At 43.4% G+C, this 27,211-nt stretch overlaps 2 protein-coding genes across 7 annotated transcripts in view; one reads left to right on the top strand and one right to left on the bottom strand.

Annotated features, from left to right (window-relative positions):
* kif20bb (kinesin family member 20Bb) overlaps positions 1 to 12,956 on the top strand; it is a 30,361-nt gene extending 17,405 nt beyond the window's left edge. For 3 of the 4 annotated variants that reach the window (XM_015962509.3, XM_054749422.2, XM_054749421.2), the window contains exons 18-32: positions 920 to 981; positions 1,550 to 1,657; positions 1,754 to 1,862; positions 2,104 to 2,274; positions 2,371 to 2,495; positions 2,572 to 2,745; positions 2,827 to 2,990; positions 9,874 to 10,037; positions 10,220 to 10,294; positions 10,912 to 11,063; positions 11,425 to 11,511; positions 12,089 to 12,151; positions 12,227 to 12,296; positions 12,560 to 12,696; positions 12,769 to 12,956. In XM_015962509.3, the coding sequence (XP_015817995.3) occupies positions 920 to 981; positions 1,550 to 1,657; positions 1,754 to 1,862; positions 2,104 to 2,274; positions 2,371 to 2,495; positions 2,572 to 2,745; positions 2,827 to 2,990; positions 9,874 to 10,037; positions 10,220 to 10,294; positions 10,912 to 11,063; positions 11,425 to 11,511; positions 12,089 to 12,151; positions 12,227 to 12,296; positions 12,560 to 12,696; positions 12,769 to 12,852 (1,745 nt within the window). In that variant the 3' untranslated portion in view covers positions 12,853 to 12,956. The remainder of the gene's footprint in view (positions 1 to 919; positions 982 to 1,549; positions 1,658 to 1,753; positions 1,863 to 2,103; positions 2,275 to 2,370; positions 2,496 to 2,571; positions 2,746 to 2,826; positions 2,991 to 9,873; positions 10,038 to 10,219; positions 10,295 to 10,911; positions 11,064 to 11,424; positions 11,512 to 12,088; positions 12,152 to 12,226; positions 12,297 to 12,559; positions 12,697 to 12,768) is intronic. The other variant, XM_054749423.2, reaches the window with a different exon arrangement.
* Positions 12,957 to 15,819: 2,863 nt separating this feature from the next.
* On the bottom strand, positions 15,820 to 26,009 carry slc16a12b (solute carrier family 16 member 12b). Of its 3 annotated transcripts, none has more exons than XM_070545796.1 (8): positions 25,837 to 26,009; positions 25,549 to 25,736; positions 21,517 to 21,620; positions 21,298 to 21,441; positions 18,325 to 18,621; positions 17,712 to 18,087; positions 16,414 to 16,673; positions 15,820 to 16,257 (listed from the first exon to the last, which is right to left on the bottom strand). In XM_070545796.1, exons 2-8 carry the CDS (start codon positions 25,680 to 25,682, stop codon positions 16,046 to 16,048), a joined length of 1,527 nt encoding a protein of 508 aa, XP_070401897.1. In that variant the 5' UTR covers positions 25,683 to 25,736; positions 25,837 to 26,009; the 3' UTR covers positions 15,820 to 16,045. The 3 variants fall into 3 exon arrangements, with proteins under 3 accessions (XP_070401897.1, XP_070401896.1, XP_015818006.3); XM_070545795.1 differs by having other exon boundaries at positions 25,549 to 25,756; positions 25,837 to 25,918; XM_015962520.3 differs by having other exon boundaries at positions 25,549 to 25,914.
* Between the last annotated feature and the right edge of the window lie 1,202 nt (positions 26,010 to 27,211).

Below are 27,211 nucleotides of genomic sequence, written 5' to 3' on the forward strand. Positions count from 1 at the left end.
ACCTGTTTTATTTTTCTCTGAAATGAGATCAAATCAGTGCTTCTATGGGTTGTCTCCCCTCTGCACTAGAAAAATGTACTTTATTATAATGTTCACTGTAATGCATCTTGATGTTCTTAACAAATAAATTAAATCAAAGATATTGGTCAATAATGCCAAATATGTAAATTTGTATTTCAGTCATTTTTATACTGGCTTAAAAATACTTCATTAAGTCAACTAAGCAGGGGTGTGGAACGTTTTTAATTGGGCCAGCCCAGTAATGATCTTGGACCAAAATAAAGGGGGCAGAAAGTCAAATAAAGGGGGCAGAAGGAGATGTTTTTCCAGATGCCAAGAAAAATTAAATGCCAAATCTCCCTGCAAAGTGTGTCACTGAGAGTTTAAAACAGAAATTATTCTTGTGCAAATATTGGTGTATTCACCTTTAACACTAGTTATTAAAATGCAGCAGTTGCTGGATTGGTGCAGTTCAAAGTGGAGTGCATCTAATAAAACAATATTAACATAAAAGTGAGACGTGTCATAATTTAACCCCCCCCCCCCCCCAAACCACCACAGCTGGAGAAATTCCTAGGGGAACACTGCAATTATAATATTGTTTAAAGGTTCCATGTTCTAGACTCAAAGTGTCACACCCTAATCAGCTAATTAATCCAAAACACATGCAAAGGGTTCCTGAGCCTTTAGATGGTCTCTCAGTCTAAGCTGAAGTTAATGAGTTTTTCTGTCATGTACAACCATCAAACTTTTTCTTTATATGTTTAGGGGGCAGAGTTGAAACTGAGTGCAAAAGCAAACAAAGTGTAGTAAAACATCATGACTGGATTAGGGGTTTAAAACAGGAACAGTCTAAACAGGACTGTAGATGTATGCAGGTCGGTGGTGACTTTGATTTGTGTCTTTTGTGTTTCTTCAGACTTGGAAATGCTGCGGTTGGAGAAGCTGCAGCTACAGGACCAGCTGCAGGAAGCCTCTAGGGTATGCATTTTGATATCAAACAACTTTCTGAATGTTTCAGGACTTGATGAATGAATAGGACTCAAGGTTGTACCCCTGGCTGCTGAGGTGTGCAGTTGGTAGCACCGCTGCATCACAGTGAGAAGTTTGCAGGTTCAAATCCCAGCTATGCCCTTTCCATGTGGAGCTTCTGTTGGTTTCCTCTGTGTTCTCCAGTTTCCTCCCACAGACCAAAAACATGCATGTTAGGCTACCCAACAACTCTAAAATGTCCCTAGGTATGAGAGAGTGTGTGACTGGTTGTTTGGTTCTGTGATGGGCTGGTGACATGTCCACAGTGTCCTCTGCCTCTCCCACCCCATGACTGCTGGAGTTTAACACCAGCTACCCACAACCCTGGTGAGGAATAAGTGGTTAAGAGGATGAGTGAATGACGTTTCACCTCTCCATCTCTGCTGAGCTTAAGCTCTTTCTTAGCTCCTCCCCATAAAAAGCCGGTAACCATGGCTACTGTCGCAGAATCAGCTTTGAGTATGCGTCCCCCACCCCACCGTCATTTGAGAAATGTTGTTGTGTTTTTTTATTTCAGACTCTGGAGCAGCAGCAGCACATGTTATCAGAATTTGCCAACAGCTGTCAGCAGAAGGATGAAGTGATCAGTAAACTCCAGGAGGCCGTGGAGAGAGCCACTAGAGATGTAACATAGAATCCTCTCAGACTTACTGCAGTTTTCACTCCATGTTTTAAAATGTCTTTTTTTTTTCTTACCACTGATTTTCTTGATGTCTCTTAGAGCGCATCATTCGGTAGCTGTGGGAGTAGGACCAGCGGGGAGGAGGAGAGGAGAAAACGCAAGAGAGATGATGCAGAGGAGGAGGAGGAAGGAGGAGCAGCCAAGAGAAGTAAAATATGAAGTCTTTTAGATTGTTTTTGCAGGGCAGCTATGGCTACAGTGTAGCTTATCACCACCAGCGTGTGAACATGTGTGTAAATGGGTGAATAACTGGTCCAGTTGTAAAGCGCCTTGGGGGGGTTGTAGAACCCTAGAAGGCGCTTCACAAATACAGGCCATTTAAAAACTGTTCAGATCAGGTGGCTCCTGAGTTTTATTCTGGAGGTGTTGACATACTCGATTTTCCTCAGTGGTTCTGGAGGAGGAGATCTGGAGACTGCATGAAGAAAATGACAAGAAGGAGGAGACTATCAGTGAGCTGAGGAGGGAGCTGGAGGAGAAACAAGGGAGATGGGAGGAGGAGGTAGAGGAGCTGAAAAAGGAAAATAGTTCATTGGACGAGAAAGTCCAGATACTGACAGGTAGGAGCTGATCATTCATCCACACTCTTCTCTTCATCATAACCGTAGTTTCTTAATATCACAGTCTGCTTCTCCCGTCTCCTCCTCACCTTTTAGATCTGGATGAGTGTGTAACCTGTAACTCGGTGCTTTCATCTCTGGAGATGGAGCAGAAGGAAACAGCCAGGCTTCAGAAGGAGAACAAAGCTCTGGTCAATGGGATCTTTCTGCTACAGACAGAGGTACTGCTTCCTCCCCTTCCCTCTCTTCTTCCACCTCCACCTTGTTGCAGCTACTGATTGGTGGTTAAACCTCTAGGTGGCTGCTCTGCAGACGGAGCTCAAACAGCAGACCAATAAGTCTGACAGCCTATCAGAGCAATTCGACTCAGCAAAGTCCCGCCTCCAGAATCTAGAGAACCAGTTGGAGGAGAAGACCGATTCTATCAAGAGGCTGACAGAAGAAGTTGATTGTCTGCGACAGGAAGTCAAGGTTCCTTCTCTTTTTCATTGATGGATAAATCAGAAGATTTGCGATGATCAGCTTCTTAGTGATCACTGATTGGTTGTTCAGGAGGAGGAAGGGCGGAGCAGGAGCAACAGCAGTGCTTTCCACACCGCCATGGAGGAGCTGAAGAAGGAGAGCAAAGCAGCACTGCAGCGGTCTGCTCAAAAGTCCGAACAGATCGAAGAGCTGCAGAGAGAGAAGCAGCATCTGGAGGAGATGCTGGAACACAGGTGATCAATCCTCCCTCTGATGGGGACTCATGAAGTAGAGCCCTGCGTGGGACTATTTTATACTAGCTCTCAGTGGGCCCATAAATTAAATCTGAACCCAAAATGACCTGAGCCTGGGCCCGGTCTGCCTGACATCCTCACACACAATAATCAGCCCAAGCCCGACCAAAGCAGAGCTTTTGGGTTTTATTTTTAATGGAGGGAGAGAAAAAAAAGTTGATGGCCTATACAGCTAAGCCAGGGGTGTCAAACTCATTTTAGCTCAGGGGCCACATTGAGGGAAATCTAGTCCCAAGTGGGCCGGACCGGTAAATTAAAAACAACTTCAGATTGTTTTCTTTGTTTTAATACAATCAATATAAAACAAGGCTGGAGCCTGAGGACAGTGTATCCAAAATAGTACAAGTACAAGTACCTGAAGTGTACTTGAAAATTTGAAAAAAAAATCAATAAATAAATAAAAACATTCCTTAGTGATTCAAAGAGCTTACAGATCACATGGCTAGATCAGTTTCATGCAGCACTTAAAGTACATTTGACTCATTTTACTTTACATCTTTTAGCTTTCACCAGCACATCAACATCAGAAGTCACATCCTGAGTGGCGGCCAACTTCAGGATGTGATTCAAGTTCTTGTGTGAGCCTTGAGTGCAGCTTTGTTTTATTTATACTCATTACAGAGGAAACTTGCTCACAAAGATAAGTTTATTTTCACTCTACATTGTAAAGTATGAAAATAAAGTTTACACAACCATCTCACGGGCCAGATTTAACCCGCTTGCGGGCTGGATCCGGGCCGCGGGCCGGATTTAACCCGCTTGCGGGCCGCATATTTGACACCCCTGAGCTAAGCAGTCTGGCTTCCCTGTCTAAAATCCTGGACCCTTGTTCATCAACCGTACTAACACACAGCGCTATGCCACAGTAGCTCTGACCATGGGTACGCACAGCTTTCTGTGGTAGAACAAGGTAACCGCAGTACAGAAAGTCTCAATAATTCATGCGTGATCCTCATCCACAAATTATTTTTACTCAATAGTAAATATGTCTGTAGAGAAAAAGCTTTATTGCACAACTGGTGTTAGAACCTATATAAAACACTCATGACATGGTAGCATGGCTGTTCTTATGTAGGATTTGGCAGAGCGTGTGCTCCTAACACATCCTTTTTGAGCACGCTTCTTCTAGTGTGGCTCCTGAGCAGATGCCGCTTCCTGAAGGAGATCCTTCTGGAGCCATGTCGTCATGTGGGACAACACAGCGGAACGTTCACTCTGTTACTTTACATTTTTTCTTATTTAGTTTTATGTTGAACAATTTTTTTGACGGGGACCTCTCTTCTGTCCCGACTGTTATAAAGCTCTACAACTTTCTCCCAGTCGGCATTCTTTCTTTTACTGGTCTCAGCTGAGCTTAACTTAATCTTCAGCAGTCAGCGTCTTGATATCACTGTCGCTGAAGTTTTTTATTTTAATATATATATTTTTTTTTTACCAGGAAGAATGCTGGGATTTCTTTTATGAGCTTTTGAGGACGTGGTCTGACCAAATATCAGTCATGTGCTTTTCTGTATGACTGAACGGACATGAGCACCTGGGTATGCGCAGGTGGGATTTATCAACAGTCGATGTGTACTAGTGGTCGCTGCATGTTTGTACAAACATTCCAAATGGAATATAGGACAGTTTCTCCAAACATTAGATGAAGGAGGACCCGTAATCTTTCATCTTTTAAAGTCAACCGATCAAGATGTCACTAAATGATATTACCACCAGACAGGCTTCAACGTTGGCCTGGGGTGAGGTTGAGCAACTATTATGCAGTATAATGAGCTTCTCCTCTCCCCCGGGTTCTTTTGTGACGAGGCGCTTCTTACAGTATCCAAATCCAACTGCAAACTGGAGACAATTAACAAAACAATACAAGTCTACTTTTACAAGTAGAGAAAATGTTCATATGTTTTGTTCATTCTTGCTGTGTTTGTCTTCAAATTCCATTTTTGGTTCTTTTTTAAACACAGATAAGGTTTTTCTTTACCTTGCTGACGTTTCGTTTTGCGGCTGCAAAACATCTTCAGAGTTGATGCTGATGGTGGCGTCACTTCCTACTCCGTTTATCCGCGGGCAGCAGAGGACATTGTCACCCTCTGCTGCCCGCTCTCCCCTCTCCGATGATGCAGTCCCATGCTCGATCCAATGAGTAAACTCCTTCGTCTCTGTTCATGGTCCCGCATCCACATCTCCTTATCTCTATAGCTTCCTTTATCCATCTTTTGTATTTCTGTTGTTCGCTGTTTATGATCCTTGTGTTGTCCCAGTCCATTACTTGTGCAGTGAACTGTTACGGCCGATTTCTTTATTGTACTTTCTGCTTCTTCTTTTGCTGCTCTTGTGTGTCTTTGACTTGTTTCTTTCTCACACTCCTTTCTATGTTCTATTGTTCATGTGTTGAGTTGGCGTCCGGTTTCTCCTATGTTTGTTTTATTGCATAGGACTTGACCCGGAGTTGACAAGCCACCCTTTTCCGGTCGAGGGTTAGGGTTAGCCGCTTCACACTCGGCCGCGAACCTACCCAGCAAGAGCTGAAGGTCAGAGCTGGATGAAGCTAGGAGGACCACATAATCTGCAAAAAGCAGAGACGAGATTCTCCTGCCACCAAACTCGACACACTCCACACCACTGCTGCGCCTAGAAATTCTGTCCATAAAAGTGATGAACAGAACCGGTGACAAAGTGCAGCCCTGGCGGAGTCCAACCCTCATCGGGAACAGGTCCGACTTACTACCAGCTATGCTGACCAAACTCACGCTCCTCTGGTAAAGGGACTGAATGGCCCTTAACAGAAAGCCACCCACCCCATATTCCTGGAGCGTTCCCCACAGGTTGCCCCTGGGGACACGGTCATAAGCCTTCTCCAAATCCACAAAACACATGTGGATTGGTTGGGCAAACTCCCATGCCCCCTCCATCACCCTTGCAAAGGTATAGAGCTGGTCCACAGTTCCACAGCCAGGACAAAAACCACATTGCTCCTCTTCAAACTGTAGATAGATTTTATCTATAGTAGGAACACACCCTCAGGTCACCCTTCTTAAATATGGGGACCACCACCCCGGTCTGCCACTCCACAGGAACTGCCTCCGATGACCATGCAATGTTGCAGAGACGTGTCAACCACGACAGCACTACAACATCCATAATATTGAGATACCCAGGACGAATCTCATCTGCCCCCGGGGCTCCACTGCTGTGTAGTTGTTTGACTACCTCAGCAACTTCTGCCCCCGAGATTGGACAGTCCATCCCCAGGTCTCCCGGCTCTGGTTCCTCCTCGGAATGCGCATAGGTGGGATTGAGGAGCTCCTCAAAGTATTCCTTCCACCATCCAACTATAGCCCCAGTTGACGTCAGCAGCTCCCCATCCCCACTGTAAACAGTGTGAGCGAGTTGCTGCCTTCCTCCCCTGAGGCGCCAGATAGTTTGCCAGAACCTCTTTGAAGCCAATCGATGGTCTTTCTCCGTGGCCTCACCAAACTCCTCCCACGTCCGAGATTTTGCCTCGGCAACTGCCACTGCTGCAGCACGCTTGGCTATCCGGTACCTGTCTGCTGCCTCCGGAGACCCACAGACCAGCCACGCCCTGTAGGCCTCCTCCTTCAGCCTGACGGCTCCCCGAACCTCTGGTGTCCACCAGCGGGTACGGGGGTTGCCACCACGACTGGCACAGGCCACCTTGCGACCACAGCTAGCAACAGCCGCCTCAACAATTGCAGAGTGGAACAAGGCCCACTCGGAGTCAATGTCCCCCACTGCTCTCGGGAAGCCGTCAAAGCTCTGCCGGAGGTGGGAGTTGAAGACCGTCTTGACAGGTTCTTCTGCCAGGCGTTCCCAGCATACCCTCACGATGCGTTTGGGTCTGCCAGGTCTACGCGGCATCTTCCCCTGCCATCTGATCCAACTCACCACCAGGTGGTGATCAGTTGACAGCTCCACTCCTCTCTTCACTCGGGTGTCCAAAACAAATGGCCGCAGGTCAGATGATACGACTACAAAGTCTATCCTCGAACTGCGACCTAGGCTGCCCTGGTACCAAGTATACCGATGGGCATCCTTATGATCGAACATGGTGGTCGTTTTGGCCAAACTACGGCTTGCACAGAAGTCCAATAACAAAACACCACTCGAGTTCAGATCAGGCGAGCCGTTCCTCCCAATCACACCCCTCCAGGTCAAGCTGTCATTGCCCACGTGAGCATTGAAGTCCCCCATCAGGACAATGGAGTCTCCTGATGGAGCACTATCTAGCACTCGTCCCAGGGACTCCAAAAACGGTGGGTACTCTGAACTGATATTTGGACATAAGCACAAACAACAGTCAGGACCCGTTCCCTGACCCGAAGGCGCAGGGAAGCTACCCTCTTGTCCCCCGGGGTAAACCCCAACACACAGGCAGAGGGTCTTGGGGCTAACAAAAAGCCAACCCCAGTCCTCCGCCTCTCACCTGGAGCAACTCCAGCAAAGGAGAGTTTCCACCCCCTCTCAAGGACTTGGGTTCCAGAGCCAATGCTATGTGTCAAGGTGAGTACGACTATATCTAGCCGGTACTGCTCAACTTCTGCCACAAGCTCCTGCTCCTTCCCCGCCAGAGAGGTGACATTCCATGTCCCAAAAACCAGTTTGTCCTGGTATCGGACTGCCAAGGCTCCCGCCTCGGTCTGCCACCCGATCCACACTGCACCGGACCCTTCATGTCCTGCGGGTGGTGGGTCCACAGTTGGATGAGCCCATGTATCCGGTTCGGGCTGGGCTCCATGGGCGAAAGCCCGGTCACCAGGCGCTCGCTCACGGGCCCCTACCTCAGGCCTGGCTCCAGGGTGGGACCCCGGTAACCCTCCGGGCCGGGTACTCCAACTCTTTGAATTTACATCCATGAAAGATCCTCTGAACCGTTCTTTGTCTCACCCTTCACCTAAGACCCATTTGTCATGGGAGACCCTACCAGGGGCACAAAGTGCCCCAGACAACATAGCTCCTAGGATCATTAGGGCACTCAAACTCCTCCATCACGGTAAGGTGACGGTTCAAGGCAGCACTAAAATCCAGAAGCACTACTCTCACCAGCATCTTCCTATCGATCTGTCCCAAGCATTCATCAGTAAGAGTAGTCAGTGCCTTACTGGTAGAAAATCCTTCTCTGTAAGCATGTTGAGCATCAGAGTAAATGCCATTCACACTAAAATAATGTTGAATCTGTTTTAACATCACTCCCTCCATCAATTTTCCCAGAACTGGTAAGATACTGATCGGCCTGCTATTTAGTGGTTCTTTAGTATTTTTAGACAAAGGCATACTTTTTTTAGATCTTCCATCTATCAGGATAGAGACACTCATCAAAACATAAATTAAAAATGTGACATAGAGGTTTGGCTAACAAGTAGGCTACAATATTTAAAAGTCTTCCATCCATGTTATCAATTCCACAAGGTTTGTCACAATTTGTATTTATTAGCAACTTTTCCATTTTACCTTCCTCTACATGTTTAAACAAAAACTGGCATTCTTTGTCATGCATTATTTTATTTTTAATTATCATTTCTGATAGTTGTTTACACGCTACAGGCATCTCATCCCTAATTGCTCTCACCTTGCCTAAGTAGTAATCATTAAAAGCTTGCAATTTCAAAAGGTTTAGTTATAAATGTCCCGTCCACTTCAATGAATGATGCTGCATTTCTTGTTTTGCTTCCACCCATAAGTTCATTTATGGTTCTCCATAATTGCCATTGTTACCATACTGCTGAAATTTATTCTGATAATAATGTTTTTTCTTTTGCCTATTTAACCTTGTTACCATATTCCTTAGTGCCCTATAAGCTTCCCAGTCTTAAGGCCTGCCTGAAACTACAGCCACCTTTTTTTTTTCCATCTCTGATTTTCATACTCTGTTTTAATTCAATATCTAACCAGGGTGATATTTTAAGTCTCACAGATGCTCTCCTTATTGGAGCATGTTTATCACAAATTGCTGAAAATAATTTACAAAACTTATCTAGAGCTAACTCTGCATTTGTATGTTGCAGTACCTCACCCTGCTGAATATTCTCCACATCACTAATAAAGTTGCCCTCAGAGAAAGATTTATACATTCTCCTCCAAATTACTTTTGGCCCAACTTTTGGAATTTTTGCTTTATATACCAGGGCAATAACATTGTGATCACTAAAACCAACTGGTACCGATGTGATATTAAAACATTTTCCAACACAGTTTGTGTAAATGTGATTAATACATGTTGATGTTGTTAACCTGTCCTGCTTGATTTTAATTCTAGTTGAAAAATTTACTATCTGAACAAGGTTACAGACAGCAGCTGTATCCACCAGAATGTTCTTCATAGAGCAATTATTAGAAAACCAATCAATGTTCTTGTCTCCAAGTATAAACAGCTCACTATTCATGTCCGAGGCCTTTTGAAACATTGTGCATACATTATTTAAATATTCAGTATGGGTTTGTGATGTGGAATGTGTATCTGAATCCACAATGCTTCAATGCCAGACATGTCAAGTTCATTTCTTATTCTAACCACAATCTCACTCTGGATGTAAAATGCAGTAGCCCCACCATATTTGTTTTTGAATATTGACTTGAGACAAACAGGCTTTCTAACCAAAGATTCACAATTAAGTTCTATACCCTTCTTACAGATGACCTCTTGACCTTTACGGCCACTACACTACTTCAGATACACTTTCGATCTTGCAAATTTTGGACTCACTGTCTTTTCTTAGCCTCCCGCTCCTGGGTCCCTCTAGATCCCAATCCCGTGTCAGGAAGCTTTCCGACATCTGTAACGGCTGTATTTTTTCCTTTGCTCCTGCAGCAAGAACAGGTGCCAGGAGCTGTCCAATCAAACCACAGAATTAACTCACCATCTGCAGAACCTGAGGGTGGAGTATGAGTCAGAAGGTGGAGCTCTACGTCAAAGACTGGAGGAGATGGGTAGAGCAGAAGAGAGGAGGCAAGAGCAGGAGAAAGAGGTGTCAGGTGAGGAGGGCGGGACTTATTAGCTCATGATATCACCTGAATGCCTATCAATGAACAGCCATTTGAATCAAACACAGAGGATGGCTGCAGAGACAGTAATGATAATGAGCAGCAAAACATCCTGATTTCACTTGTCGTGTTTGACGCTCCTGACTGGCTGATGGATTATCTTTGTGTTTCAGAGCTGCGTCTTTTAATATCGGAGAGAGAAACACTCCTGGAGGACAGTCAACAACTCACAGAGACTCTGAGACAAGGTATGACATCAGAGCGTGAGGTCACATGACATCTGGCACTCCTGTCAGTCAGATTTAAATCAAGTTACATAAAATTCAGCTCAGCTCAGTCAAGAAAAACAAACAAAAACATATCTACCAAAGGATGTGTGCCCTTGGTGCATATATATATATTTTATTTTTTATTTTTTTATTTTTATTTTTTCTTAAATCAAAACTATAAGAAATGTTCCTGAAATGTAATAAAATGCCAACCCAAATGTCAGAAGGTATTTTTTCTAATCAACAGCTGATGCTTTGCTCATGCACTTTGGAAAGTTTCTCTGCTTCTGGCTTTTCACAAGCAGACTTCAGTTTCCTGATGAGGATAAAGAAAACTGTTGCTGGAGGAACCCATTCAGGATTTGTGGGGCTGCAGGATATTTGAACTCTTTGGATTCACTGATGAAAACAAATATGTTTAAAACCTCTGCTTATGTTTTTTTGTTTTTTCAGCTTAAATGTTTCAGGTTTTTCCAAAAGCTCCATTAAATTTCTTCTTAGGTTCAATTTCACCTGCTCAGTCTGCAGGACCCAGAGAACAGAGCTTCTGATCATGAGATGAAGTTAGACTTTGATGATTTTGTGTCTCCTTCCAGAGCTTCAGCATCTAAAGGAGAACCTGCAAAGGAGTGAGGAGGAGGGGGAAGAGGAGGAGGAGAAGGAGAACCTGGGAGTGAAAGAGAAGAGGGACAAACGGCTTTGCAGGATGGGGGATGATAGAGAGGCTCATCTTCAGGGGGAGTTGCAAGTGAGTCGGTTCACCTGAGCCTGAGTCCTTCTTTGTTTTGTCTGAGGAGGTCTGTAGAGAAGGAGGTGCAGCAAGAGGTGCTCGTGTCTCTATTTAATTTATCAGAATTTAAGATCAAACTCTGAAATAAGAATAAAATGATGAAACTAAATTTCTGATCCTTCAGTGTCTGAAAAATATGTTAAAATTGAAATATAAACTGATAAAAGGGATCTGAGGGCAACCTGTGTGTTAACTGCTGCGGGCTAATTCAGCCTGCAAGACTGAAGTAGTAAAAGTTGATGTTTTTTATTTGGTTGACTTTTGTTGACACACAGATGCATCCATTCAGTGAATTTTTGTGCTTTTTCTTAATCATCAGGATGTTTGTGCTTCACCTCTGAGATCTGGCGGGACTGGCAGGAAGAAGATTAGCAGAACCTTGGGCAGAAAGAGGAAGAACAGCGAAGTGGGTATTGGTGTGTGTTTCAACAGCTAGTTGATGGGAGGCATCTGTGATAACCCAGGGTATCCGCGGGACCTTAAAAAGTCTTAAATTAGCTTTTCCTAATTTAAGGCCTTAAAAGTCCTTAAAAATGACAAATAATCCTTAAATCCAGTTTCCAAAGGTCTTAAATGACCAAAGACCCAATAAACAAGATTCTTTTATTTCTATAAAAATTCCGTGAATTTCTAGTTAGTGTTCAGCATTTTTTGTGTATGATGTTGACGTAAGCGGAACCGTATGCAGTCAGTTGGTTGTGAAAGGGGGCTATTTTTTTTAGATGAGCACATTAGCTGGTTAAGCTAGTGGGAGCTTGCGCCATGGGAAAGGGCAAGTTTAATGGTAACTGGATGGCTAATCCCACGTTCGCAACGTGGTTAGCACCGGTTCCAGGCAATAGCTGGAAATTATAGCTTAAATTTAAATTTTAAAATAGCTCAAATTTGGTCAAAGTGGCCTTAAAAAAGGTCTTAAAAAGTCTTAAATTTGGCTCCCTTAAATCTGCAGATACCCTGTAACCCAGATGTTTGGTGTCTTTCAGGGTTTGGTCTTCAAAGAAAACAAGAGCAGCAGAGTTAGAGTAGACACTTGCAGCAACAAACAGGTGAAGAGTCTGAGGGGACAGGTAAAGCACCTGTAGGCAGAAAGTTTTAACCTGCTTGTTTCTTCTGTGGTGCAGGAACAGGAGGGTGGAGCTCCGCTGAAGATCAAAGAGCTGATCCAGAACTCTCCTTTTCTGAGAACCAAAGGTTTGTGACTGATCCAGGCACCTGTTGTTCTGTGTTTGAACAGCAGAGGGCACTGTTAGAGTTGCAGCTGAGGTTTATTCTGTTCTGATCTGGTTCATCATTTTGATTTTCATCATCAGATGTTTTTTATAAGAACAAAAATATAATGAAAATGATTTCATGTTTATGAAGATCTTTAATGAGTGAACATACATTCTCTGACATGCTATCTGCATGGTTATTTGAGTCCAATTCAGCTTGACAAACATCATCTTTTTGTGTAGCTAAACCTGTCCCAGCTCCAGTCAGTGATCATTCAGTAGAGAAGGAGGCAGTCACCGTGGTAACCAAACCTCGGCGAGGACGTAGGAAGCTGTTCAAGTTGGATACCTCGTCTCAGCTGGTTGACTCGCCACATATGGTGAGGCACAGTGGGTCTTCGTGGGGATGTTTGGGGGAGTTGTGTTTGACAGTTTATTCTATCTCGTTTCAGATGTCTGCAGGTGCAGAGGATGACAAGGAGAGTGATCACCTGATCATTAGGAGGCAACTACGTTCCAAAACGTGCAAGAAATGAAATCAAAGAAATGGCTCAGGATTTTTAAACACTTGTTTATAAATGTGTTCTTTTGACTTTTTTTTCTATCTGTTATTATTAAAACACTTTAAATGACGCAGCAATCCCTTTTTGCTCCTTACTTTGACAATATGATGGGGCATTGGGTCAGTATTCAGTTATAGCAAATGTGACAAAGTAAAAGGTTAAATAGTTCATAATACTTTTGTCATAATTCATGCAAAAAGAGAAGATAAAATGGTAACTTGTTAAAAATAATTTAATGATAAATCAGTTGTGACTTAAACAAATGTGATCAGTCACAGGCACACAGCAAGTGGGGAGCTTGGCATGGCACAAACAAAAACCCTCCCATTGTTGTCAACTAGCATTATGATAGTGGCTCCACTCAAGTTTATTCCTCCAACTTTCTCTCATGTGGGGGAGTGGAATTGACATTTTATTGCAAAATTTAAAACAAAATTGGATGATGGCTTCTTTTTTTAATTAGCATTAACGCTGTTTATGTGTGTGCACCAAGTTAAAAACAACTAAAGACCTTAGCTGAAGTTGAGTTCATATTAGCAGAAGAAATATTTTGGAAAACTCAGTAGGGATACTCCTAAATAACAGAAAAATAAGCTAAAGAGCACAAAGCTTAAAACACTGAAGTCTTAGGACACAAACTGGAAAACAAGCAGAGTTCTACAGAAATGATTAGAAGTGACCCACGTTACAGCTGAGCTTCAGATGCAGGTTTTGGGAGTCTATTTCCTGGAATTTGTAGTGATAACTTATGGCTCTGCCCACAAGAGGGCGGTGTTAGACAGATCTATTTAAGAGTTGAGGAGAGTGTTGATGGGCAGATGAAAGACAGCTGGTGAAGATGAGAAATAAAGATCTTTTGCAAAGAACATGAAACATCTTAATTCAAGAAACATTACAGTATTTGGACATCTTGGACTGGATAACAGCAACACGACTTTACCACGGGCTTGCAATATGGACGTTTCATTTCCACAAGTAACAAGCCTGGAGGAGCTTCTGCTGTGTGGTGGAGTTGCTAATGCTAACAGTTGCTGCTAGTTGAGCTGTTTGCTAGATGCAAAAACACCAATAGCCTTTCCTGTTGTGAGTCCATGAACATTAAGAAACAGTGTGATGTAGATCTGTCAGGCTTTTAAAATCCTAAAGTTTCACTGACTATTTTCTATCAGAAGCTAATGCAGCAGATAGTTGTAGGAGACTATTTTCATGTTCAGTCTGCATTAAAACCTCAGAGTGACTGGTTATAATCAGAAATAATCCTTAAAATGCTTTTTTTTAAGTGTTCCACATCTTAAAAGAGCAGCATACAGTTTTCCAATCCAGAAGGGTGATGATCCAGAACACTTTGAAGAAAGCAGTTTGAACATTCATGAACCTTTTTGCTGCAGGTCATTAACTCCTGATGAAGAAATTAGTTCAAGTGCAGAAACGGGAAACCAGAAATGTTTCACCACACACTGGAGCTTTACAAGAGACAGGTTTTGGTCAGGAGTCATTTCAATGATCAGTTTACAAAACAGCACCAACAGTTTTTGAAGTGGATGTGGATGGTTATTGATAATGGTAAATACTGGAATGACAAATCAGACGAATAGTGCAACATTCACAGGAAACAAGAAAACTATCATCCCTGAGTATTCCAGATGTCCGTACCTTGGGTTTCATGTGTTTGACTACAGATTCATCTGTGGAAGAAACCTTTTTGGGAAACTTTTGTCCCTAATGAGAGTCCATACAGGTATGCTCACTCTGCCATTATCACTTCAGACTTGTAAACTTTTTAACTTGTTTTAATACCACCTGAGTCAATGACAACTAAGTCTGAAGTTGTTTCAAAGAATAGTACCCTGAATAAATCTTCACATAAAGATCTGAATGCAGCCAGTCACATCTCTCCCGGTGTTCTTTAGTGTCCATGAATCTGATTGGTTGTTATCAGGATGACTCTGGGGAAATGTCCTGGGGCCTCATTTATCAAGCTTGCTTACGCACAAAACGGGGTTGGAAAACTGCGTAAGCAACTTTCCACACAAACTTTTGAATTTATGAAAGAAAACTTAGCAGGAAAAATTGCACAGTTTTAAGTTGACTAAGGACCTGGCTTACGCACATTTTGGACATGGAGAGCACCTGCAGTGCTGCTGCTGAGAAAGATACAATGATGAAATCCTGCAGCATTAGTACTTGTACTGCTTTGTGCGCACACAGAACAAGACCCCCCCCCCCCCCACACACACACACAGCCTGAAGAGCAGAATATCAGCAGGGGGCAGATTGAGACAGAATGTCATGCATCTGTGACCCACTTGATCATGCGCCCTGGCTACTTGGACAAGGGAGATTTCTGTTTGGATGGCTGGTTAGCGTGCGTGACTGTCACCTGGGAGTCTGTTGATCGAATCCCAATTGGAATGTTTTTTATATCCGCCACAGATCTCTGAAAAATTCACAACATTGACGGCTTCAGCAACGCTGTGCCACTCCGTGGATTTTCTCTTATTTATTTTGCAAAAGCACCTTCTTTTGGTTTTCCACTTCACCCACAAGTACCTGAATGTCTGCTTCTGTGAAATAGCACTTCCTTGATCTGCCTTGATCTATGGTCGCCATCGTCATTGGCGGAGCGCTGCAACAGCCGCCTTATGTATATGCATGAGGTCTACAAGGCACTTTGCATTGACTATTTATGGCAGTAAGTGGGTATGGTGAGGGCGGGATGTGACTGTTTATGTTATGTTTATGTATTTAGCAGACGCTTTTGTCCAAAGCGACTTACAAGTTAAAACGGCATGTTGCCCTTGAGGCTAACAACAACAATAACAACAACAACAAACAATTTCCAGTCAGTTGTAGGTGGCAGTGAGGCAGTATCATGAATCATGGAGAGGAGGGAACAAGGAGTGGACAGTAGAGAGGGGGACGGGTGCAGGGAGGGTGCTAGTTTAGAAGATGCTCTCTGAAGAGCAGGGTCTTCAGGAGTTTTTTGAAAGTCGAAATGCAGACTAAAATGCAGCTGAGAAACATTCTCGTTAGTCTCCGATTTATGAAGCGGAGATTGCATGCAGCTGTGCGTACTCCATGTTTGATAGATCACAAACCCACTTGGCGGAAGTGCGTTTTTTTGCTGAGCTTAAGTACGGTTTTAGTAAGGATTCTACGCAATGTTTTATAAATGAGATCCCTGGCTGTGAACCACTTTCTGGAAGCAGTCTGATTGGTTACATAGTCTGAGGGAGTGGGATTTGTGTCTAGTGTTCCGGTGTTGGCGGCAGCAGCGAATCCCAGCTACAATGGAGATGACCAGCGAGCTGGTCAGCAGTGTGGATCCACTAAGGAAGAAGGTGGCGGTGTAACTTCCTGTGACGTCAACAAGCCAGCCTGCGTGTGCAGAAGAAGTAGGTCAGCTTCCTTTATTTACTTTTCTAAATATGAAGTGATAATTGTTTTGCTGCTTTATTAATAAAATTATTTTAAAAAGGGAGGAGGTTAGGTGTGGTGTCATCATACTATAAACGTATAACCAGTACAACTTGCCTCCGATTGGTGGGCTGACCAAATAAGGGACAGCATGCAGGAAGAAGACCACACCCAGTGCCGAGGACAGATATGAAACTCCCACCATGTCAGACGTCACCACTGGGATGAGAGCCACATAGGCGCCATCAAAGTAACCATAGAGTACGGAGAACGGCACAAGGAGAGCAAAGGAACACAGCAGCGGCATGAAGAGGCAGCAGAGACCTTCCATCGCCACTGAGAAGATGTAGCAGATGAGACGGTGTGGCTTCAAACACCTGAAACACACAGGAAGTCACTTTACCAGACACAAGACAACCTGTTGGAAAGTAGGTGACTTCAGTTGAGATTTGTCTCACATTGTGTTACTGACTGATCTCAGGTTAACCATCTGCTGGGTAATGCTCCAGTGCCTCATTTATAAAACTATATAATCTTTCAAACTCTACTCGTGCTCAGCAAAACATTTACTTACACAAACACATTTTCTGTCTCATAGAACTCACAAGGACTCTAACTTTCTCTCTGAGGACTTCCGTCAAAAATGACAGAAACTGCGTGCTTTTGATTGGTCAGGACGCTGTTTCCTTTAAATTCGTCAACAACACCGCCATTGCCCCCTCAAAAATATATTTACTGGCAGACGTGGAGCAGACTGAAGAATGCCAAAAAATGAACATTTCTTCCCCTGTGACTGAAGGAGTACAAAGATATGGAGCAAACATTTTATTCATCGACAGAAATGACGAGAGACGTGGGTTTAGAGGTGCTGATTGCGTGATGAGGTGGAGGAGAATGAGGGACAAATGTTATAATGTTTCTGAATTACATAAACACAATAGAAAACACCCTATGGTAGATGGGAGATGTGACTGTAATAGTGGCAGGACACCCCTGAAAGGCCTCTGATGTCCTGGTGGGGATTTGCTTTGCAACTCTCCCTGGGTGATGGAGAAGTCTGAAGGGAAAACCTTTTTGTCAGGAGTGTGCATGACTCCACACTTGAGCTGACGGAGAAGTATAAATAAGCCTTAAACCTGTAGAATTTTATGGGTAACCATGGCAACTGATGCTGAAATCAAAGTGTTTGTGTGTCGTAGCCACGAAAAATGTTTTATTGCCTTCCAGTGGCTTGGTCTCCCCACCGCAGCTGAGGTGTTCATTTCAAAGTTTGACTCTCTACGTGCTGTCATGAGTCAGACCATTTATGCACATAAGTAATTAGAATTTTAATTCAGTTGATCAAATCACAGCAAGAGTTTTTTTTGTTTGAATGTTGCGATGACAAACAAAGCATCTTGAATTTCAAAGCTTACCTTGTGTCTGTCAGCCAGCCGAAGGTGATGTTTCCCACAATATCAATGATTCCAAGTATAGACATGAGGAAGGCAGCGTTCTGGTGGCTGACACCGGTGCTCAGGGCATATGGCACAAGGTAGACGAAGGGCAGGCTGCAGCCACTGGCCAGGAACAGGAGGGACACAGCCAGACCCAGGAAGTCTGGTAGCAGCAGAAAGTGATACTCCTTACTGGACAGGAAGCAGTACCTTCTCTTCAGCCCAGGAACAGAGTTTTCAGAGCAGGACAGGGGCTGACAAGGTAATGACGACTCCTTGATGGATGACAAATGTGTGTCTTTGGGATCTTGGGTGAGTTTTTCAGAAAGTTCAATGTCCTGCGATGAGACATCACCTGTGTCAGAGCATACACGTCAGCCTCAGTTACCTTAGTTACCTGCTAAGGTGTAAAAGGTTTGTTGCTAAGTGGCAGCTAACTGGTGGCTGACTTTACAAGTATTCAGATCAAAGATACCTTACATTACAACCTAATCCAGAACCATAGAGGTTTAGTTCTCTGGTATCGTACGGTTCTGAACATGTGCTGGGATTGTGGCTATATCTGAAACTCTCCAACAATAAAGATACGTACAGTGCAGTTTCTCATCGCATGAATCCCCCCGTATATCCTCCGTCTCCTCCTCCTCCTGCACTGTGATTGGTCGCAGCAGTGCTCCACAGACGCAGAGATTAGCAACAAAGCCACTGAGAATGAGAAGGGCCCCCCTCCATGAGCACAGACTGATGAGCAGCTGCACGGCTGGGGCCAGAACAAATGTCCCAATACCGCTGCCTGACATGGCGATGCCGTACGCCAAGGCCCTCCTGCGCCGGAAGTAGCAGCCAACAAGGGCGATTGCGGGGGTGTAACAGAGGGCAAATCCCAGGCCTGGTAGGGGTAGACAGGTTTCAAACGTCAGTATATTTATGGAACATAAAGATTCTTGTTGTCTCCTTTGTTCCTAAAGTCACTTATCAAGTTGAAACACGTCAAGGTAAAATTTCTGTATTTTGGTGTCTGAACAAAAGAGCTTTAAAATGTACAAAAAAAGAAATGTTTAAACAACAACAGCATTTCCAGAACCAGGGTCTTTCTGTGGGTTTCTTTTTCAGCTCTAGAAACCAGGTGGAAAAATAAATCCAGGGAAGAAATTTGTCCTCTGAAAACGATCCTGACACGGAGGTCATACTTCTGAGGATACCCTGAACTCTTCAGGTGGGAAATAATATAAACAACACTTGAAAATAAAGTTCAGGCAATAAAAGTTCTTTATTGAACCATTCACTTACATCTGCAATCTGTCACTATCTACAGGAGTCTTCCCTGATTTAATGAAAATTGCCAAGGTGGTTCCATTATTTAAGAGCGGTGATAAACAGAGTTTCACTAATTACAGGCCAGTGTCACTGCTTCCACAGTTTTCCAAAATATTAGAAAAAGTGTTTGCATTAAGGTTGGACAAATTCATTGACGAAAATTCAATTTTAAATCATGAACAGTATGGCTTTAGGACCAAACATTCAACAGCAATGGCAGTTATGGATTTAGTAGATAAAATCTCATCAGCAATTGACAATAAAAACTATTTCATTAGTGTTTTTATTGACTTAAAAAAGGCATTTGATGTCACTGATCATTCAAGGTTACTTCTTAAATTACACCGGTATGGAATAATTCAAATTCAAATACAAAAATACTTTTTTAATCCCAGAGGGAAATTGATTAAGAGGGGTGGCGCATCAATGGGTTAATAATTATTTACGCAATAGAAAACAGTTTGTTCAAATAAATAATGCTAACTCTGAATTAAAAGATATTTATTATGGTGTGCCACAAGGGTCAGTCCTCGGACCTAAACTGTTCATATTGTTTATTAATGACCTGGTAAATGTTTCTAATTTACTTGGCACAGTTTTATTTGCGGATGATACTACTTTGTTTTATTCAGGATTAAATGCACATGAAGTAACTCAAGTGATAAACAGTGAATTGATTAAAGTAAAAAAAATGGTTTGATATAAATAGACTTTCACTGAACCTAAACAAAACAAACTTTATACTGTTTAATAACAGAAGAAGCTGTGATGTACATTTAATGATAGATGGAATGGAAATTCAAAGAGTAAAAGAAACCAAATTTCTTGGAGTCATGTTCGATGAGAGTCTCACGTGGAAATCACACGTAGGTTATATAAAGGGGAAAATCGCCAAAGCCATAGGTGTATTATATAGAGTCAAGTTTCTACTAAATTTGTCGGGGTTGTTAACATTGTATCACTCACTGACTGAACCATATTTATTTTATTGTTTAGAAATTTGGGGAGCCACTTGCAAAACTTTAACACAACCGTTGTTCATTTTGCAAAAAAGAGCATTGAGGATCATTAATAACAGTAACTATAGAGATCACACTAATCAATTATTCATTAGATACAAAATACTGAAATTTCCTGACTTGGTAGAGTGGAAAATATTGCAAATAATGTACAGAGCGAATACGAGTAATCTACCAACTAATATTCAGAAAATGTTTCATAAGAGAGTAAGTGGGTACACGTTAAAAGGAACTGATGTCTTTAAGAAACCTAGATTCAGAACCAAAGTGAGGGAATGTAACATTTCTGTAAATGGTGTAAGATTGTGGAATGCCATTAACAAGGAATTTAAAGAATCAACTACACTTGCAATATTTAAAAAAATGTATTAAATCTAATGTATTTAGTATTATGAAAAGGAGAATTATAATGTCAAAGATTAGACATGAAAATATTAGAAAGTGACTGAGGTTATACTGTGTTTGTTTGGCGGATAATTTTATTTTGTAAAAAGGGGCAGAAATCATAAGATTTTTTTCTTTTATCTGCTCCTTTTCATTCCAATGTTTTTTTTTCAATATGTTAATGTATGTTGTATTTGTTTGTGTTTATTTTATACATTGTGAATGAAATAAAAGATTAAAAAAATATATATCCACCTTCACACAACTGGACCAAAATCAGACGAGTGGGCATTTCCAAGAAACATTTTCCTTTCCACTCAAGCTTAGGAAGGACTCCTTCAGGGCAGAACATTTTATCCAATAATTACCCTGAGGTATGAGGCAGGATCGGAGCGAAGGGCGGATTTTACCTCTCAGGTGTCAAAACCAGTACAGACAAGGAAATATTTAAACCTGAAAACTTCTTAAACAGCAACTCTCAGCTTCAGAGCCAAGTATCTGGGTCTCAGTGTTCCCTTTTTATTCCAAGTACATTCCTTTTTTTCTTGTTTTTTTGTTACGAATATAAAAAGAGCGTGCCAAGTAGTCTCGTTTCTGTTTGCAGTCAAGTTGTTCCTCTTTGGTATGTAACTGGATGTGCACTGACAGTTACCGCTTCAGGGCAGACTGGGTGGAATGTACTGTGTGTAATACTGGAAACGCATTTCAGAACTCCAACAACCAATTCCTAAAACATTTCATCCAATGTAGTTTTCAGCATTATGTTGTAGTAACCTTTGAAGATCTGGAAGACAACGTGACCCTGCAGTACTACTTTGTCAGTCATCACATGCCCATGTTCTGACCTGTGATGATTCCCATGCTGAAGTAAAGCTGCTCCAAACTGGTAGCGAAGGAGCTGAGCAGGAGGCCACAGGAGGACAGGACTCCCCCTGACATCACTGCCACCCTGCAGGACCAGCGATTCCCCACCAGACTACCGACAGGAGCTGTCCACAGAGATAACCTTCAGATGCTTTTTATGTTGGTGTGTGCTAATGTGTGAATAATGGATGTGAACTGACCACAGAGCATGGTGGTGCAGTCAACCAGACTGTGGATCCAAGCGGTAGAGGAGTAGTCGGATTCAAAGTGAGCCTGAAACTCCACAAAGAAGATGGAAATGCACCTGCAGAAAAAGAAAAATGGTCAACAATCTCAACAATAATCTGGCATGACAATCTGTTTTCAGTGTGTTTAAAGAGTAACTAAACCCCAAAATAAATTTTGTTGCTTATAAACTGTACAATTGGGTCTTTGCAAACGCAATCTTTCTGTTTCTATGCATTTTTTGACATGTTTGTGTAAACTTGATTAAATCTAGAATCTAGGTCTAAAAACTTCTTAGTGCTGCCCCCTGTGGCAGAACAGCAGCTACTGCATTTTAAACTTGTGATTGACTGGGTCTGGAACAATTTCACGTCATTGGTACAGTCTCCTCCCACTCCCCCTCCCTCCCAGGATGGAAATTCCCCACACTTGGCCATGCCATGCTGTGCCATGACAACGCCCACTGTCATAGCATTTTACAAATCTTGACTAGGGGTGGAGTTACATTTTCTGATGGTGAGAATGGACCGTGCGCTGGAAGCAGCAGCCTGGAGTGCTGCGCAGCAACGATCAGCGCTGTGCCGCTCGCTGTGCTCTCTGCTCAGAAGAGTCCATAAATAATGTAATATAGGTAGAAAACTTTTTTTTCCGGCTCCCCTGGATGTGTAGGATATACAGCTGCCCCATAATTCGATCCCTGCTCCTGGATGAAAAACCGGACATTTTCATCAATACAAGAACCCCCCAGTCCGGACGCCCTGGACAGAGAGTGAAAAGCGGACACGTCCGGAGAAAACAGGACTACGGTCACCCTAGTTTAATATAAAGCGGGAGATTAAGGTTGGTTTATGCTTGACGCGTCCGCGAGGTCCGCACGGCTCCGTGCGGAAAAGTTGCGTCATTTTGCGTCATTTTAACAACCACGCCCCTCCACCGCGTCTCCGCATGGTTCAAGATTTCCGCAACACGCACCTTGGAAAATTTCTAACCACGCGGACGGACGGACGCGGAAAAACATGGCGGACCGGCAAGAACTAGTATGGCAGAGGTTCGTAAATACAGACTTTTGTATGCTTCAGCTCTCAGAGATCACCGTGATCAACATGTAGTTAATAATTCTTGGAGAGAAATAGCTCGCACTGTCGGAAAAGACGAGGATGCTGTTAAAAAAGCTGGAATGCCATGTAGTAAACAGTAATTTCTACTTCTACCATGGTGTAGTGTTGGATGCATGCCGTAGAGCTCCATGCTGCCCCCTGCAGTTTGGGAGAATATTGGCTCACCGCAGAGACGAGCCGCACAAACCATAAACGCTGCGAGTTGTGAAGCGCGTTCCAGCCGCGAGCCGCATCACCGCGCGGAAAGTGAATGCGTCAAGCATAAACCAAGCTTGACAGATACAGTATTTTGCTCGTGCCCTTGCTGCCCTGGGCCCTTTAGAGTTTGTGGGCCCTGGGCAATTGCCCAGTTGCCCATATGGTTAATCCAGCCTTGGTTGTTGGTAACTGTTGGTTACTTAACACCCCTGCTAGAGAAGCTGATGTTTTCTGAGCATCATGGTGTGTCTACACGAGTTGTGCTTCCCTCTCAAACCCTAAGGGTAAAAGTTCCACGTGGTGCTACAGTCCATATAGGCGAGGTGTCTCTATATGACTTGGATCCTGGTGAGCATTAGTCTGAAGTGGAGTTTTCTTCTTTTTATGATAACATCTCCTTTGCTCTTTCGCCAGCTATGGTGGATCGTGTTACATTCGATGGTCCAACCATGGTTCGGGTTGGTGTGGTGAACAGAGTGCTGCGTGAGTTGTCGGCAGATCCCGGTCTCAGGTTTCAACCAGTGTCTTACTGCTTGTCCTCCGCTGATTCTGTCGTGATATTCACTGCATGCCTAAACCTTTGCCTGTCCTGGGGTTTGTCATTTTTCCTGTCCCGTCACTTCTCCGCACAGTAGACCTTTCTAGGGGACTCGGTCTGCGATGTTGGGGGGCGCCTAACTCGAGCCATCGCACCGGTTCGTGTAGCACCGGCTGCCCAGGTTTCTCCGCCTGAGCCGGCCGGTCCTAGCCTGGCAAGCCAGACTAAATAAATGTATTATTTAGTCTGGCCATGCTCCATTGATGGCTCTCGGTTGTGGGGCGGGTTCTACCGTTGTCTTTCAAATGATCTCCGCATTCTACTGGACAATGAATGTGACGTACTCTTGTTTCACTCTGTTGCATCATCCCACCCACCAGGCATATATAGTACCCTGATTGGCCCACAAAGCGGATAAAGCTCTGTGATTTGTTCACTAAGCAGATAGAGCACTATGATTGGCCCACCATTATGGACCAATCACAGCTCTTTATATGCTTGAAACCCCTCTAGAGAGCTGTGATTGGCTAGCCAGAGTCCTGGTAGGAGCTGCTGAGGTTCCAATGGAGCATGCCTAGACCAAACTTTGCAAAGCAAGAATTTGGTCTAGTTCACTAGGCTAGGCTGGTCCTCCTCCTCCTCCTCCTCCTCCACCTGCACCTCCTGAGCCTTCAGCTAGAATGTCGAAGGTGGAGTAATTTCTGTTGCCAGACTCGTCGGCTCCATAGTTGTCTATCTCGAGTTACACAAGTTTGTCTTTGTGTGTGTGCATGGTTGTCTTTCCTGTTTATACACGACGTGCAGACTTGGGGTGAAACACACACACACACACACACACACACACACACACACACACACACACACACACACACACACACACACACACACACACACTGTTCCCAGTCCTATTGGTTCTAATGTTTGCAGCAGTCCCAGTATTCCTATTGGTCCTGGTAATCCAGGTGGTTCGGGTTTTTCCAGTTTGTCAGTTCCCAGAAATTCTTCATCCGTACATTATCAGATTTTAATTGAGATTGTCCTGACTCATCTCTTTAGTTATGCCGCTATAGGCTTATACTCCTGGAGGACTGACCACATTTTCCTTATCTTATCTTTCATTTTTTATATTGCTGCCAAAATGTTTGTTTTTTCTGTTTATCCTAAAAATGCCAACAGATCAAATCACTCTGTGCCTCAATCTGATGTGCTCAGACTTGTCTTGTCATTGACGTGTCATTGTGCTGCTCAGGTTGAAGGATTACAATGAAAAAAAATTCTATCTAATCTGTGGGTTTCTGTTTAACAAGTAAATTAAACTCACCACAAGCAATTCGTTTGAATCTGGACCTGAAAAGATGGGCTTGCTGGATTTTTTGTAGCTTTTTAAGATGACTTCTCGTGTGAACTAGCACTTTATAAATAAATAATTTAATTGTTGACAATTAAATTAATTATTGCTGGCACATTTTATATGTTTCTAAACCACCACGTTTCAGTTCCTATAAACAGTTCTGGAATAGAAATGTTCCAAGAAAAACCAGCTCAAACTGCCTCTTATAGTTCTCCTCCCAGTTAAACCAACACTCCACCCAGTTCATGCATTTCAACTCAAGTCAATAGAAATAATTTTTGGAGAGAATAGAATAATTATAAAAAAGAAACATTATTTTATTGTTGATTAAATTTGATACTTTTCAGTTTAACATTCTTGTATTTTGCTTTGTAATATCCTGTAAACAAATTGTTTACTATTACCTATCAGGGAGCTTGACATGTTTGTGCATCTTTGTGAGGACATTTTCAGACTGTAAGTTCCCCAAAGACCCATCATTAAAATCTGCTGAGAGCACTTGCTGTGTGAGTGACACACACACACACGCACGCACGCACGCACACACACACACACACACACACACACACACACACACACACACACACACACGCACACACACCGAGGGTAAACTCGCTCCTCTTTTGCAACGTAAACTCTGTGAACTTTCCTGTTTCACTGAGGAAGGTTCTGGATTTTGTCCAGACTGCTGGTTTTGAACAGACATGGGATGATGTGTCATGTGAGAATGTGTATGAGAGTGTGTACCTTTAAGAGTGTGAATGTGAGAGGATCTGCATGTGTGTGTGCATGTGTGTGTTACCTGGTTACTGCACGCGTGCAGACTGTCACCATGAAACAGCATCCCACTACCACCCATCCCCATCCCCCATCTGGAGGAAGCACCTTGACTTTCTGTTGCTTCCAAGCAGCCACGTCCTCGTTAAACTCTCCCATAGTAGTCTGTGGTCCAGGTTCTGAGGCAGCTCCTGGTGTGTAATGGATCCAAAACTAAAATGGTGGTACCAGTTCTGGTTTAATGGTAGCCCAGAAGAAAACACCTGGTTAAAGGTAACCTTGGTTAGGGCTCAGGTGTGCTGCTGAAGGATACCTGAGAGAGGTGGAGGAGAAGAGCACGTGAAGCACCTCAGCAGGTATCCAGGCAAACTCCTCCTCCTCTTCTGTTGAAGAGGTGTAACTGGCAAGCCTTAGAGTTAGTTACATATCCCCTTTTCCAGCAAAATGTCACCAGCCCAGACAAATCCTGTAGATGCGGTTGTGACTCTGAGGCTCTGATGAGGTTAAACGCTTCTTCGGTCAATGTGTCACCTGCTAATCCGCAATCATTGACCAGGGTGTGTGAGGTAACATCACAATGGTTCCTCAGCAGCAGGACCCTCAGGATCAGGTCTATCTGCAGACACAAGAGCCTCTGTAGGAAGTTCATCTGTGAGTGGTCCTCTGCTGTATCAGGCCCCACTTCAAGACTGCTGTTTACTGTCTGAGAGAAGTGGGTCTGATGGGACACAACAGCTGAACCAGGACCAAGACCCAGACTGACAGTCCAAAAGAATCCAACCGGGTGAATAAGACAGGGTTATTTTTAGTAGAAAGTGAGAGCCTGATCTGATTCTGATACGGTATGTCCTGAGATAAACCACAACAGACCACAACTATCCTTTAACATGCTCTGACAACACAAATATCGACTTTAAAATCCACTGAGGACAGAAATTAATTGTAATTTAGCTTAAAAATGACGTCACCTTGTCTTGGATCAGCAGCCCCTACAGGACACAGACAGAACAACACAAGCTCAGGCTCATTTCATTTTGGTTGATAAAATGAAAACCAAGCAGCAAAGACCTCAAATTTATTAAATCATTCAGCAGAACTTTGAGGATGAAGGTGGGTTTATGATGCTAATGCTCCTGAGTGTCTTAAATGATCTTTAATGCTTCTCTGAATAGTTCTGCTATAATTATTTGGACTTCATGAAGAATCCATGAAATAATAGGCAAATTGCTCACACCCTGTTCTTGGATGCATGTAAAACAGACTGAAAGCCTCTGAAGCGGCTGTCACATGCACTTCTGGTTTCTCTGCTGACTAACAGATCAGCTCTTAACCTTCCTCTGGGCTGCAGCAACATCTATAAATATAAAAATAACACTCCCGTGATGTTTACACCATCCCATCAGAGCCCCATCTAGTGTTCAGGTAAATTCAGCTGTCAGATGAGTTAGCAGGAATACGAGCAGATCAGCCTGTTGGTTATTTACAACAAAGGTGGGGACCAATAGCTTGCATCCATAGATCTCCATCTCCAGATCTATTATTGAAGTTGGTTTCACTCTGGCACCACCACATCCCACAAACACAACATCAGTACCCTCCTGATGAGAGATAACAACGCCCGCATTAATTAGCGACTGCAGGGCTACTTCACTCAGTGAGCATGCCATCGAACCACTGTCCAGCATGGC

The sequence above is a fragment of the Nothobranchius furzeri genome, chromosome 16 (genome assembly GCF_043380555.1).
Source record: "Nothobranchius furzeri strain GRZ-AD chromosome 16, NfurGRZ-RIMD1, whole genome shotgun sequence".
In the NCBI taxonomy this organism is placed as follows: Eukaryota; Metazoa; Chordata; class Actinopteri; order Cyprinodontiformes; family Nothobranchiidae; genus Nothobranchius; species Nothobranchius furzeri.